Here is a 16,658-nt window from a genome sequence, read left to right on the forward strand (position 1 = left end):
TTCGTCCGTCTGTCCCGCTTCAGGTTAAAGTTTTTGGTCGAGGTAGTTTTTGATGAAGTTGAAGTCCAATCGACTTCAAACTTGGTACACATGTTCCCTATGATATGATCTTTCTAATTTTAATGCCAAATTAGAGATTTTACCCCAATTTCACGGTCCACTGAACATAGAAAATGATAGTGCAAGTGGGGCATTCGTGTACTGAGGACACATTCTTGTTTTTTATACAATGTATCTAAGGAATTGAAAAATAAGAAGATGTGGTTTATTTGCCAATGAGACAACTCTTCACAAGAGACCAAATGACTTTGAAATTATAGAAACTATAGGTCTGACACTGCATGGCATTCAACAATGAGGAAATCTATATAGCATAGTATTTACAGCTATGAAAGGCCAATAGTTGACAAATGTAAAACAATTCAAACATGAAAACTTAATAGCCGGGTTATGCATAAAACAATAAGGCAAAAACTAATGTGATATTCAACAACAATCACGGAACTACAGGCTGCTGACTTGAAACTGGTACAAGTATACAGAAATTGGGTTGTAACATTTTTCTAAATATTATCTTCTCTATTGCATTTCAGGGGCCTTGGTGGCCGAGTGGTCTAGTTACTACTGTAATCACTAGCCAGTCAACACTAAGATTGTGAGTTCGAACCCCGCTCGTGCAGGTGCACTCGACTCCAATCTTAATTGACTAGGATTGTTAGTTTTCCTATCGAATGTCGGTGGTTTTCTCCGGGAACTCCGGCTTCCTCCTCCAATAAAAACTGGCCGCCACGAAATAGACTAAATGCGGTGCTTAAAAGTGGTGTTAAAACACCAAAAATAAAAAAAAAAACAATCTCTATTGCATTTCAAAATTAAGTATGTAATTAAGCAAAATACCAATGTATTTTGTCTTTTATATATTTTATCAAGTCTTACTTGGATAAAATTTATGTCAAAAGGTTTAAATAAGTCAGATTTGTTTGGAACTGATATTTCAGCCAACTGATATTATGTTTTAAATATATATATGGTTACTGTTGTCAACTTTATTACTGATCTCAGGCCTATGTTTTGTTGTATTTTGTTTTTTGACGAGTTTTTATTATTTACAGGTGTTTTAGAATTTTTTAACAAAGCACTCTCGCCAAAGATAAACAGATCTCTATATTTTTTTGTTTTATTTATAGAAGTGGGAAACACCCTGATGACTACATTACACATGATAGGTTACAACAGTCAATGCAGCAGGAAAGGAAAGATTTAAGAAGTAGTGTGCGTGAAGGAGATAATTTTGGACAATACTCTCCACAAGCTGAATCTCGGCATAGAGAAAAACAAAATCCTAATAGACTGGAAGATCCTTATGCTCAGTCAAAGTATGATAGATCACAACCTCAGGAAACAGAACAAAAATTTGTGTATTCTTCTCAGGACAATTTTAATGAGGAAGATCCATATCATGTTCGTCATAATCGTGATCATTTACCCACGCATGAACAATATCATCCAGGTTATAGAGAACCTGAAGACGGATATAGTACATTGACAAAATATAAAGATAAAACAAACGGACCACAACCTCAAGAACCGTCACGGTCCACAGAACAGGTTCAACTTTCTCATTATGACACGAATCCTGACCTTTCTCATCATACATATGAAAATATTCACAATACACAAAGGCATATGATGGAGGACACACCAAACCGACCTCCACTACCGACAGCTGTGCGGCAACAAATTGTTGAAGAAATTGCACAAGCCAAAACTCCACATACTTCTCAGGAAATATTAGATGCTGAACGAAACTTAGAAGTGAGAATGCAGCAGCCAGCTTTCTTTAATTATCCTACTCCAACCTTGCCACCAACTCATTTACACCAGGTAGGTTATATGGAAAGTAAAGGAGTTATTTCTATATATTATAGGGAGGTAGATGTCATTGTTTTACCAGTTACTTATATAGCCTAAGACACTACCATTCATAACATGTAATATAAAGTCAATTCGATAAAATCAGAATCCTGCATTTCTAATACAGAACATAAAGTTGTATCATTTTACTATACAATTACAGGTGATAGCGCGATAGGTGATGGAGAATTAAAGTCACCAACATATTTGTATGGATTAGAAAAGAATTTGAATTATTGACATTCACTGTGTATCATGTGTATAGAGGAATTTCATGATGTTACTTAACATTTATTTTCCAAAATTATTGAAAGACAATATTCCAGGACTTACAGTTCAAATACTTGTGAGAACTTGAATGCTCTGATAATAAAAACTTACAGTAAGTGCCTTTCTTACTAATTAGTAAACATAAAAAAATGTAATTAACCACTGAACACCACAGATAACATTTTAGTTTATGATTGAAAATTGAAATAACTGAAAAACTTATTTACTTACTATTCAAGAACCCAGCTATAGACCCAAGATATGGTAAGCCATCAGATTCCATGGGAAAACAGTATCATCCCCATAGAGATAATTACCATGACAACCAGTCTTATGACCAGGGAAGGTCAAGGTATACTGAAGGTTTACCTACAAGAGGTCAAGTAGAGGAAGACTTGAGGATGTTGGTTCGACCAGAATTAAATGCTGATCCTCACTCCAGATATAATGGTAAAAATACTTTACACAATTATAGAGGATTATGATTTATAATTCAAATTATTAACTTGTTCAAAATTAATGAAAACTTTTTAAATTTGATTTTTTTTTAAATGCAAGTTTTAAGTTTTGGCTACATACATCTTTTTAGTCCTCATTCACGCTTAAAGCTTTTTTTGCACAGATTTTTAATAGGTTCAAGCTAGATGTTCAAACCTGAAAGCTTTGATTGAAGTGTTCTGATTTAGATTTCATTAAATTAACCTATTAATGCTGCATACAAATGTAGGAACCTTAAAAAATAAAGATATTACACTTTTGTAATGCTGGTTTTCAGAACATGTATGTTTGGTTTTTGCTTTGTTACTATTTTAATTTCTTATTTTTCAATAATGTATATAACATGAAATTAGTTCTGTTATTTAACAATTCAGTACTTTGTGGTTAACATATTAATTTAACTTGGTAGCACTTTCAAATCACTACCCAATTAATCTTTGCACTTGAAACAGAACATATTTAAATGATTTTCGTTCTTTAATGATTATTTGTGAAATCATTCATTTAGAATTTGAAATGTATAAAAATGTTTGTGCTAGTGTGTTTTTTTGGTGTGTGTGTGTGTGTGTGTTATGGATAACTAGGAAAGCTTGTATTTTTATACTGCTATAGTGGTAGATTTGCTTTCCTATATGTTCTGACATTATAAGAAGTTGAAGTATATGATGATACTTTCTAATCAGAGTTTTTAAAAAATTGAATTATTATTTATACACCTTATTCCTATTTGTCCACCATTACTGAACATAAAAAAGTTCCCTTTAAAATTTTGACATTACAATATAAAATATCTGACGCCACAATGGAAAACTGATTGTTGTATGACGTCAAAAGTTAAAGCGGGACAGATTTCCAAATAGTGATAATGTGTATGCTCTTTGGTATAACATGTATATTAGGGATTACAAATTTACCACATTTCAGCAATTTAGTTTTGCTTTTGTGGATTGTTATTTCTTAAATTCTGTTTGTTTCATGTTACAATTTCATTACAAAATTAATTAATTAGCTTATTATAATCCCCTGAAGACAGAAAAAAATGAGGGATATATAGAAATCACCATGTCCAGCCATCAAACTGTCTGTCTTTGTACTTTAAAAGCAGATGTAAAATAGAATCTTGGTCTGATTTGTTAAAGGGGAGATAATTTGACATTTTTGAGGGGAGATAATTAATGAATTCACTTAATTTCAGTACACTCATAGTATTGAGATGTGATTCACAGTATCAAGATCAGGATGGTTGGGTGATATTCTCAGCTTAATGTATATAGAATTACACAGAAAGGGAAACACATGAAACTGTTTTTTTTCCCAATTATTTATTTCAAATTTTCTGTCTTTGACTTATGCTTAAATTTCAGTGTCTTTGTTTTTGTCTTCTCAAATTAAAAACATAATTAATGAATTCGTTTATTTTTACTTTGCGATTTTTTTTTAAGGGAAAATGAAAATGAAATTGTAACTTAAAACTGAAAACTGTTGTATAGTTTTGGTAGCTGAAATTGAATAGCTTTGTTAGGCTGAGCAAAAATATGTGTTTCTGGTTATTACATTTCTATATTTATAATAATTTTTGACTATACAAATACTGTTTAAATAAATATCTTTTATATTTCATAGGGGTTAATGTTTTAGTTAGATTATTTGCTATGATCAGCATGTAACTACCATCTGTAAAAAGATACTGTAAATTCAGGAATTATTTCCAGGTTTTTATTAGTGGGAATAATGCGACTGAATGAGTATCACAATAATAAGAACTTGCATTTTGATATCTAATACATATATCTGTAGGCAGATTTTCCTTTAGGAGTAAAATATATAAATAGTATGAATAATTATAAGTGCCTATTTAACCAGAAACACATATATTAGCCAAAGTTGCACTCTCTGTTTAAATATGCATTGTAACATTTTGTCTTGTTTTTCTGTGTAGATTTATCATAACACAAATCTGTAGTGTTAAGTGCACAGGCATTGCTTGCATTAATTTTATTTACCTGTGTTTTATAGAAAAAAATAACTTCTAGTTTCAATTTTTTTTAATATAAAATAAGACTTTTAGTTAATATCATTGTACATTACACTACCTTGTGAACAATTTTTGTTTGTTTCAAAATTAAAGTAAAAGATTTAGTTATTTAGTATATCAGTATAACATTTTATAAAGTTCTTTTATCTTAACTTATAAAAGTTTAAAAATTTACTAATATTCTTAAAGTTTAATTTTGTATTTCTCACTGATATGAGGCTTAAATTTACAAATATGGAGTAACATTTCTGTATTAATCTTTGAGACTATTTCGAGGATTAGTTCTTTGTTTTAAATATTACAGAATGTTTTCGGTATATTTTCAAAAGATAGATGTTTTAGAATTTTATTGCAGTAGTTCTAGCTCTTGAAGATATTTTTTTTTTGTCAACAAAAGAAATTTCTTTTTTTGTTATCAACGAAAAAAACAAAAATGCAAAACATAAAAATAATTCTGGAATCATATTCAATATTTTAAAAAAATGTTTTCTCTGTTTTTGTAAAAATGAAAAAAATTGTCAGGATAAGTCAATGGCCATGCAGACTCATGGAGGTATGAATTATACCTATAAAATCCATCTGTCCATTGTTACTTAACTGTCCCCTGGATAATAGCACAATATACACAAATTGCATGCAAGCATATGTAATGTTTTCTTCTAGGTGGACACCCTATTGGGAGAGGGACAGCACAAAATCCTGACTTAGATCCTGACCTCACCAACACACAAAGCACTAACAATACTAAAAAAACTGAAAACTCATCCAATTTTGATGACATTCAATCTACAGATTCAGGAATTCTGCATCCACATGAAAGTGATCTACTCAAAAGGAGGCTATCACAGCAGAAGTCACCACCTGAGCTAGACAAAATGTCACATGACAGGGATCCAGGAGAAGATAATCCAAATGATATGTCGAATGAGTTATCTGCCCTTAGTCTTGTGAAAGGTTCACCATATGTTAATGTTGACTCAATTGTAAGGTCTGATGAGAGAGAAATGGACCAACCTTCAGCATTTAGGCCTCTGTCAAGAAATATAAATGCCTCTCCTAGATATCGACATGACTCTAGGTCAGAAGGTCATGAAAGGTCAAGGACTTCACAGAGTGAGAGTTTACAAGATTTGGATGAAACAGATATTAAGAAAAGAGGTTCAGTGGCTAGCTCTCAAGTATCAGAGCAGAGTCATAGAAGTATCAACAAGTTAACAGGTATCTTCAACACATAGAAAGGAAAACAAAGATATTTAAGAAAATTGAAGTGTTAATTCTTGAAAATAGATTTACAGCATGCCTTGAAAAAGCTTCAACATATCTAAAATTGATATTGATTTCTAACCTTTTTCAGAAAAACATCAGCATGCTTAGAGCAAACTTTTGGCTTTTTAAAAGAAAAACAAATGAAACCCTATATATATTCCTATATTTTTTTTTCTCTTCAAAAGATGTTAAATTATAATGAACCACACAAGCATTAAGGGAATGAATTAATATATATCACTAGCATGTTTATATACAGTGTATTAGGTTTGATTTTTGTAACTTTTTTTGTTATCTTAGTGTTATTTTGATATTTTTTTATTGAGGATGTTAGTATTTCCCATAGTATGTAGTTGAAGCACAGTATGTGGGAGTAGAATGTAGAATTGACCATCATTGAATGGAACTGATTTTTTTTTAACTCACATGTTAGTATGTTTTGTTTCATGTGCAAAGTTGAAAAACAATTCAAAAATCTGGTCAATACATATATGTCCTTTAATATGTTTAAGAGTCTTAACATTTTTACGTAATGTAAATACGATGATTTGAAGTCTCAGTCAATATTTACCACTGTTTTAGGTAAAACATCCCCCAATTACTTAAATGTTTAACCACACCTGATATGATGGAATTTATGAAGTAATATAATTACAATTGAATGTTTATATTGAATGTAAACAATCCTGTGTATTCCTTGTTTTTTGGTCATTATCTTTTAACAAACAAACAAACAAAAAAACATTCCATCAGTAATTCTTACAGAATACAAAGCATAATTTAAAAGTCAGCTGAAAATTTTGAAGTTATAGTTACAAAAGAGCATTTAATTGTTATATTGAAATTTTGAAATATTTTTTAAGTTACAATAAACGTATCAGAATGCCCGACTTAGATGGATGGAACTTTAGTGGGGCTCTTGTTGTGAATTAAACACTTTGAATAACTTTTAGGTTTAATAAAACAAACTAATAAAATAACTTTTGGATTTAAACACGTTAATTGATTAAATGATGGCTTGAAAACCCTTCCAATAAAAAAAGAACAACTTCATGGAATAGAATTGTAAAAAGACTGATTTATTTATGATTTGTTTTTTCTGTCTAGGTTGTCCATTACGACCAGGTGGAAAGCAACCTCCAAAATCTCTACCTCTGATACAAACTGTCAAGGAACATCCTGACATGCCAGATTCTGATATCATAGTAAGTATATGTAAAACTGTGGAATCATTATTATTATTCTATGGATACCAAAAACTAAAAATCACAAAAATACTGAACTCTGAGGAAAATTCAAACCTGAAAGTCCTTAATCAAATGGAAAAATCAAAAGCTCAAAAACATCAACCAAATAGATAACAACTGTCATATTCCTGATTTGGATTAATTCCATGGGTACACAAACTAAAATGCTCAGCAAATCACAAACTTTCTATAGGCTTGGTTGCAGACTTTAGTACAACCAGATAATCAAATATCTACAAAAATTCCTAAATCTATAAAAATCTATATCCACGAAAATTAAAATAATCCACAGTATACATGTTAAACTTAAATTAAGGAATATTATTGATATTGAGATGGTTTTCTGAAATTTATTAATTATCATATATTTTTTAATAGGATAGCAAAAGATTATTACAGATTTCTTTAAAAAAGATTAAATACTTCAAAATTAGAATATAAGATTGATGCTTTTCTAACATAAACACAAATAATTGATAGCATCAGACAATCATTAACAGTTAGGTCGCACAACTATTAAGGTGGTACAAAATGCAACAGGGAGATAACTCTGTAAAATCAGCTGAACATTTTAATCAAGTTCTATTATTAGAAAAATATCAAGCTTCTCAATGATTAAAAATAGAATTCTTTAAACTACTATACATCCAATTAATTTTTTCTGATAAAGTGTGTGGTTCAATTATAATTAAATTTTTACAATTTTGTCAAAGGATCAAATTAAAGGAGGAAATTAAAAGTCAAATTAATTTTAGTCAAGGTGTTTGGTACAACTTTTATTGTCTTATATTTTTCAGATGCCACAACTATACAAATTTATGTAAGTAATAATATAACCTAATAATGTATTAATTTGTTTGCAGGAAACCAGGGAGATTCCTGACTTGCATGCCAAATATCCTGCCTTAAGTGGAACCAGACTTAGAATGAGTATATCTGCTGCGGATTTAATTGGAAAAACAGTAAGTTGTTGGGTTGGCTCTGATATGTGTAGGGGGCCTTGGTGTCTGAGTGGTTGAGGTAGTCTAGAATCCCACATGGGGCAGGTGCACTCTTGTACAATCTTAATTGACTAGGAATGTCAGTTTTCATACCTAAAATATTATGCGAAACAGCAAAAAATGCCTACACAAACTCATTTCATGACTGTGAAGTTAATATTTATGTATGAACCTAGGGCTTGATTCTTATCCATTTATATAAATAGCCACACTATGCCTTTTTAAAATGTTAAATGTGGGTTTCTGTTGCAATACCTTGTTTTAAAATAAACTACTTGCTGTTGAAGCTAAATTTCTGCTCTATTTTAAAGAAGTTATAGAAAGGTTTATATCTGTTGTCTTTTTATTTTAGCATGATGAATTAGTGCTATTGTTGATACAGTTGAGGAGAGAATTCACAGCGCTGGAGAAAGTCAGGAATTATTATAGGGAACAGGTACAAAAGAAAAGATCGGCAGAGATTGCATATAGAAAAATGTAAGTTGTATTGGTAGATGGAAAATCGTAAGAGACAATATAGAAATGTGGTAATCCTTTATACAGACTACTGTGGATTCATCTATTTTAGTGGATACCAATTTTTGTGGATTAAGGAAAACTTGCATGTTTGTCGATATTTAAATTGGTGGTTTTGCCATAGTGTGTATGCAAGCCTATAGGAAATTTATAATTCGTTGAATATTTAATTTCGTAGTTCATCTGTACCCACGAAATACATGAAAATTGGTATCCAACGAAAAATAATGAATCCACAGTATTCACCCGTGTCCATATGACATGAACATAAGGTCACATTACAGTCGTCAATAGTGAGCAAAACTTGTACCATGAAGTAATACATAAATGATCCCATGTTAAACAATTCAAGCAAAAAATCTGTCTAATTTTAAATTACTACAAATCAATAACAGAAAAAAGAGAACAGGATGCAAACCTCATTCATGCCAAATTCTAATGTATGTTGTATAGCTATCAGAATAATCTTATATTCCAAGAAAACAAAAGAAAAATCAATGGATAACTTATAGCACAAAATCTGAATATTTTATGTTCCATGAAAATTTTTCTCTTTTGAGAGATTTCCTTTATTTTTTAATTTTACTTATTTTCACAGGCAACAAGATTCACACCAGCCAATAGATCCCAGACTGGAGGGTCAACATAATGAATATGTGGAAATGAAATATCAGGGCGAGGAGTGTGATAAAAAGTTAGAGGTCTACAGACCTATTGTTAACCTTGTACACAATATGGTTAATATGGGTAGTCTTTATGGAGGAGATAATTTGATGTTAGCCTCACAATATAGAAAGGTAGGTTTATGGAATATTTTTATGATTTAAAAGGGATGTGGTGTATACATGTATGTCAATAAAACAGCAATCCAATGACACAGAAAATAAAGGACACTCATAGGGAAGCAAAGTTTGTGTTATTCTCATACCCCATTTATATATGCCTCTCCCATGGATAATTATTGTAGCAATATTTATGAGGTTGATTTGATAAGGGGTTTAATCCCAAACTGGGCTACACCAAAGAATAAACAGTTGGTATTTGCTGCTTCTACACTAAGCACTGGGATATTTGAAGTAAGAACAAAGTCTTATAAAAGGGCTTAGAATCATGGAATCAGAGCAATCTGTCTAGGTAAGATGACATGTCATTTTGAGAATTGTTACCTTTTAAATCTAACACATAAAAAAACCACTTCAGCTTATAACCTCGTACAAAGCACGAGGTTCCATATTCATATCACATCAATTTTTTCTTGTCCAGATGTATATGTAATGTTTGCCACTGGACATAGAACCAATCTATCATCAAAATAAATGATTGCCGTATCATTTTAATACTGTAAATTCAGAAATTATTGCAAGGTTTTTATGCCCCACCTACGATAGTAGAGGAGCATTATGTTTTCTGGTCTGTGCGTCCCTTCGTCCTTCCGTCTGTTCATTCGTTTGTCCGTCCGTTCGTTCGTTCGTCCGTCTGTCCCACTTCAGGTTAAAGTTTTTGGTCAAGGTAGTTTTTGATGAAGTTGAAGTCCAATCAACTTCAAACTTAGTATACATGTTCCCTATGATATGATCTTTCTAATTTTAATGCCAAATTAGAGGGTTTACCCCAATTTCACGGTCCACTGAACATAGAAAATGTGAGTATAGCAATAATAAGAACATTCTTATATCTGGTACATATGTCTGTATGCAGATTCTCCTGACATCACAATAATTAATATTGCATTTTTGTTCATTTTTCAAAAATCGCAATAATAAATGCACGCAATAAATTCTCAATTTACAGTAGTACGTGTATTTCATGAAATGATGTTATTACAGGTTGCACTTTGTAAATACAGCTGTTTCTCAAACCATGCCTCTTTTGGGGAGATTTAGAATATTCATAGAAAATTAATTTTGTTTCCCAGTTATCCTCTCTGTGTTCCATTTCATAGAGACATAACTTGGGAATCTTACCAGTAAATATACATGTGCATATTGTTTACATTGAAATCTGTGGTAACCCTTTTCATTCGAGGTAGGGGAAGTTGAGAAAATTATTGTTAGTTTAAACTCTGAAAAGTTCAGGGCATATAAACGTTGAAAATATGCTGCACAGCCCTCTATTTTGACCTTTGAAAAAAATTGTAGTGCATATGAACTTTCAATTCTAGGATAAGATTTTTTTCAAAACTTCATAGTAAAAGTGGTACAGTTTTAGCCGTAGAAGGAGTTCCTATGGAAAATTGCATTGTCAATATTTACAGAAATGCAACCTACAATCATTTGCAAACTTGATTTTTCCTTTACAGCATTTATTATCACCTGAACAAATGTCACCTCCAAAGAAAATGATTGAGTTTTCTAGAAAACATCAAGAGGATACAATTGTACATAATATGAAAGAAGAAGTAGACCATTTGAAACGGGACCAAGTTGATTTGGAGGTATGGTTGTTTATTTGTATTGATTGGGGTTCCTAATTGTATTTTAGTTAATTCGTCAATGTCAAATAGTCAAATAGACAAAAATATTGATATATTAAAGGTAAAAACAGATTGTATTGGTGATGCAAATCTTGAAAGTAATGTGGAAATTTAAAGTTGAACTTATTCAGCATTTACTGAAATATGTGATTAATGCAATAACTTTTTTTCAAATATAATTCTGTATATGCAATTAAATATGAATCAGATTTGGAAAAAGGATCAGTGTAGGTCTTCACAGACAAAATATGAAACAAGCAGCAACATGTGTTTAAAGTTGATAAAGGGAAATACATCATCTGTATCTATTACTCTTGGTTACACTGCATGTCTGATTTTGATATTGGTCATCAATTGAAAACTTGAAAGTTTCTTCTTAATAAATCTTAATACTTATATTTTGTTTTTAGGAGAAACTAGAAAGATTGTATGAACTTGACAGACTTCTCCAGGAACAATCATATAAAGTCACAGCATTCCAAGAGGATAAGGTTAGTATGACTGTTGTCTTTTCTGAAATTTGTTTTATTCATATGGTATAATGTCATAAGTTAAAGCAGACCTCTTAACCTCAACTTTGGAGCATGCTTTATGATAAATGGTGCCCACTAAATGCAACATTTTTTCATAAAAAATTCATGAGAAAATGGGGAATTTTTAATTACTGTTGCACTTACTTGATATTCATTTGAATTGATATTGAAAAATACATTTATGTACCTTGAAATTAGAATAAAAATAAAAAAGAAGATTTTATGAAATTATGTATTTTTTTTACCAAATTCATGAAGACAATATATATATATATGTAATGTTTGTCATGAATATAAAAATTTTCAGAAGTAAAAATTAAAAAAAAAACAGCAATTAGGAAATAACATATTCTTCACTGTATCTTGAGATATATATAAAAGAAAACTTGTGTTTTGCAGGATCTACTAGAGAAGGCATTACAAGGCTTGTTAAGACAACAGGATATGATCCAAGATAGCTCTCATGAATTACATCATCTTATCAAACAACAAAGAACAGTAGAGAAAGAATTATCTAGAGTTTTATATCATTTAGCTCAGGCTTCTAAGGTATTGAATAATATTTTATACAAATTAAAAAAGAAAAAAAAAGAATTACCATAACATTTGCAAAAATTAGTTTGTAATTCTTTTTACATGGTCTCATAAATTAAGACATCTAATTTTGAAAAAATAACAATATCTACATTCAACAAGTTCAAGGCAAAACATTGCATTTATGTTAGCCATATATTTCAAATGACTGGTAGTTTAATTGATTGGTTGATTGTTGGTGTTATTATACCAGTTTTTATTGGTGGAGGAAACCAGAGGGCTCAGAGAAAACCACGATCTTTGGTAGGATACTGACTATCCTAGTAATTAAGATTGAGGTACAGTGCACCTGCACAAGCAGGCTTCAAACTCACAACCTCAGTGTTCCGATAATTTAATTATACAGCACAGAGTATAAATGGAGACTATTGGTAAAGAAGCACATTTTCTTTCAATCCTTAAAATTTGATGATTTCTATTTTAGGAATTAGAAGAAACGACAGCTGAAAATAACAAGGTGGAACATGAAGTTGCTTTACTGAGGTCAAAAGTTCATGGGGAATTGGCAAGGAGTAAGAGTGCTCCTTCTCTGGTAAGTTTTATCAAATTCAGCTTTGATTTGAACAAGCAGATAATAGTGGATTACTGTAAACATACTAATTTTCACATATACTTTATTTTGGTTAAGCGCTTTACAGCCCAACTTGTTGCTATTTAATTTCGTAGTTTTCAAATCAACTTGATTTAGTTTTAAATAGGGAAAGATCAAAGTGTTGCCTTTTTACAAAGATTTATAATTGTGTTATTTTTATAATTGCAAAAAAAGTTTGTTAACAGTATATATTACATCATTATTGATGGCTTTGAAATTTATAATTTATATTTCATTGGAGCTGCGTCGGATAGAAATCGACCTTATACAAGTACACATATACATGTACATGTATAAAACTTTCAGTGATTTTTGAACATTCTAATATGTATTTTGGTCGGTTTTGTAGGTGCCTCATATCAATTTTATTTTCAAACAGTTGCAAACTTTGCATATATATTTTTTCAACCCGAAATAAGTTCACAGATTTGTTGATATTTATTTGCATAAGGTAGATTTTTATCCGACGCAGCTCATTTATTAATTTACAGAGATTGAATAGCATACAACTTTTATTTTTTTTATTTTTCTAAAGGTAAATGAAAATATGAGAAAAAAGATGACAATGGAGAAAGATTTGGCAAAAGTAAAGAACATAATGGCTGGTTTATCAGAAGAAGGTCAGAGGTTATCTGAGGCTATAAATACTCTTAAAAGATCCTCATCTGGTGGTGCTCTTAATCTGGTCAATGGTGAGCTGGACAAGCCTAGAAAGAGAGAGAAGTCTGGAACTTACATGGAAACTGACCTTGACACTACAGAATCTAAAGACTTGTCACAGGTCAAGGCCATTCTGTCTCAAAGGTCACTGACCTCAGTTCCTGATGATATGAATATTAATGTTGAAACAGCTATTTCTCCAAAGGCTGTTGATTTTATTGAGTCACAGGTAACAATATCAGTAATATGTTAAATTTAGTTTTTTTTGTGTAACATTTGGATAAAGGCTGTTTAAATTATAAATATTTCAGTACTCAGAATAATAATAAAAAAATAAACGTTTGTATTTTGTCACTTTGAGTTTTCAAAGGTTACAATAACTGATAGTTGTTTGAATTTGATAGCTAAATGCATATTTAATACTCTTAAAAGTATAACATTTGACATTAATAAGCTCCATTACTCACTAAATAATTCATTTGTGTTAATGTCTCTCTTTTTTGGTTAATCCAGAGTCAATTATTAAGAACAGGACATTTGAAAAAAGGATTTCTGGATTAATATGATCATTTCTTTTTTCACCAGGCTTCTGCACCATTGGAGTCAATGGGATTTAACCAGGAAGAAGGCCCATGGGATATCAGTGATGCTGATGAAAATACGAAACGATTTTATGGTAATTTCTTTGTTTAACAAGTAATTGTTGGCATGGGTTATCTAATGAATTTTTGAAGAATGATTTTAATTTGGTGTTTTATAAATGAAATTCATGATTAACTTATGTCAAGTTGAATTACTCTAATACCACCTAGTTGATCATCAATACTGACAGATATTTTAAATTGGTGCTATATGATCAAAATTTCACTCACTTACAAAAAGATGCCAAAAATGCATCTGTGAGTTAAATTGTTTGATAAGATTGGAACAAATAATAATTTGGTCATTGAAATTTGAAAAACAGCTGAAATTGAAGTTTGTTTCTTTATAACTTTCAAACTTACTGATATATAGAATCTTAATAAAGTTGATTCGAGAAGAATTCATGCTAATACTGTCAGATTGATGAAGGTCAAAATGTATTTTATGACTTAAGTGAATAAATTTGTTATGAAGCAATATTAAATTGAAAATATTGCCTATAAGCAAATTTTGAAATAGTCACAGAACATATAATTTTATTTAAATGATAGCTGTTCCATTTTCACTTAAATAGAGATAAAAGACAACATTTTACTTGAAATTATAATAGATTTTGGTGCAAATTGAAAAGGATTTCTGTAAAAGATAATAACATGTTTTATATAGAAGTAAAGATAATATTTAAAGTTGTCTTGTAATTGTCTCTAAGTTAATAATGGAATAGCTACCATACAATTCATTTCATTCACTCATATGTTTTGGTAGTGGGACATACCATTTTTAACAAAGCTTAAATGTGATAATTTGCAAATATCTGATAGATTGTGTTCTGTATAGTTAAATATTGTACTTTTCAGTTTTATATGAACCATTGCTGATTGCTTTGGTTTTAAGAGATATTCATCACATTTATTCGCACTCATTTTAAGAAATGTATTAAAATGCCGTATGATTCCAGTTAATAATATACTTACAAATAGGAGCTCTATGATTTATTATTGTATATTTGTAATGGAATAATATACTTATCTTGATAATTGTAAGCCATACCCAAGAAGAAATTAAGTGAAATGAATTCATTATTGTGAAAATTGCAGCGTAATAAGTATTGGAAAAATAAAAATAACTTTTTTAATAAATTTTGGGAACGTTTATTTGTATGCGCTATTAATTAGAATTGTAAAAATTGATATCACCCTTTTGTCCTTTCTTATAAAATGGAAATAACAAATGAATGCAAAAATTTCTCAATTTACATTATATTGTAAATTTCATTTAAAAAAAGAATATGAAAAATGTTGCATTTTTTTCATTGAAGTTTATGCATTCATGTCTATCATAAATGTACCAAAAACATAAAAATGATATGATTATCATGATGTTGCATTATCAATTATGGTTTAAGATAAGATACAAGATTTATAGTGGAAAATTATTTCAGACAACAATTGAAATGATTGAGGTATGATATTGGTTTGTCTGTAACTCCTGTTCGCTATAGTAGCTTAGATCTGTTAGATGTTCAGTCTGTGTGATAGCCTGCTTTGAGAGGACATCAAATCATAACATACCCCAAAATCATTCTTCAAACAAAATCTTCCATAGAGACCACCATTTTAAACCATTTTTAGGCACATAGGTTCGAAAAGTCCTCTTCAACACAGGTTTGTTTGCTTGAGGTGTACGGAAGGCCCTGTCCAATTGACATTTTATTTTGCTTTGAAAATAGGTATTCTCCCTAAAGAAAGACCAAAAACATTGACAGTACGGGATGTCAAACGTCAAAGTGAACAAAGACGAGAAAGGGAAAAAATCAGAAAAGAAATTGATGACTTGGATTGTGAAGGTATATGGATGTTGTGTGTGTTTGACATTGTTGTTAAAGCTATTTTCATAATGCATGTAAGTTTACGGTCTGGTTGGATGTCTTGCTTTGTTTGTATAAATGTTTGTTCAAGCATTATAATTAAGATTGACATCTGGCATCAATAAATATGTGGAGATTCAGCTTGTATAATGTTATTGGAATGTTTGAGAAAACATTTAACAAACAAAGTAAGCAAGCTAACCAAACCCTTAACCTACATGCATTATGAATATAGCTCTAAAGAGTGCTCAGCATGTCTTGCTTAAAATTGAGTGTATTCCTTCACCAAGTTATATAAATTGTGTGTACAGAAATTTTGATGGAGAAATTCCTTTAGTTAGGTTGTACCATATATTCTAAGGTCAAATTCTTAGGTCAAATACACAATCTATCAGGTTATTAAAAAGATCCTTAATATTTCCTGATTAATAAATCATCATCATGCATTGTTTTTTTATGTATAATATTTTTTATGTTAATAATTTATTACATACTTAATTTGCACAATGTGGAGGGTTTTTAGTTGGCGCATGTATGTTCAGTTGTCTAA

General features: G+C 30.4%; 1 protein-coding gene across 10 annotated transcripts in view; it reads left to right on the forward strand.

Moving 5' to 3' along the window:
* The window catches only part of LOC139481532 (cingulin-like), a 30,347-nt gene that overhangs the window by 1,658 nt on the left and 12,031 nt on the right, over positions 1 to 16,658 (forward strand). For 3 of the 10 annotated variants that reach the window (XM_071264929.1, XM_071264927.1, XM_071264926.1), the window contains exons 2-15: positions 1,188 to 1,884; positions 2,424 to 2,634; positions 5,381 to 5,935; positions 7,091 to 7,188; positions 8,094 to 8,192; positions 8,584 to 8,708; positions 9,346 to 9,544; positions 11,047 to 11,181; positions 11,631 to 11,711; positions 12,153 to 12,302; positions 12,772 to 12,879; positions 13,475 to 13,828; positions 14,185 to 14,275; positions 15,971 to 16,087. In XM_071264929.1, the coding sequence (XP_071121030.1) occupies positions 1,188 to 1,884; positions 2,424 to 2,634; positions 5,381 to 5,935; positions 7,091 to 7,188; positions 8,094 to 8,192; positions 8,584 to 8,708; positions 9,346 to 9,544; positions 11,047 to 11,181; positions 11,631 to 11,711; positions 12,153 to 12,302; positions 12,772 to 12,879; positions 13,475 to 13,828; positions 14,185 to 14,275; positions 15,971 to 16,087 (3,020 nt within the window). The remainder of the gene's footprint in view (positions 1 to 1,187; positions 1,885 to 2,423; positions 2,635 to 5,380; positions 5,936 to 7,090; positions 7,189 to 8,093; positions 8,193 to 8,583; positions 8,709 to 9,345; positions 9,545 to 11,046; positions 11,182 to 11,630; positions 11,712 to 12,152; positions 12,303 to 12,771; positions 12,880 to 13,474; positions 13,829 to 14,184; positions 14,276 to 15,970; positions 16,088 to 16,658) is intronic. The other 7 variants (XM_071264933.1, XM_071264932.1, XM_071264928.1 and 4 more) reach the window with 4 other exon arrangements.

Source organism: Mytilus edulis, chromosome 7 (genome assembly GCF_963676685.1).
Source record: "Mytilus edulis chromosome 7, xbMytEdul2.2, whole genome shotgun sequence".
Taxonomy (NCBI): domain Eukaryota; kingdom Metazoa; phylum Mollusca; class Bivalvia; order Mytilida; family Mytilidae; genus Mytilus; species Mytilus edulis.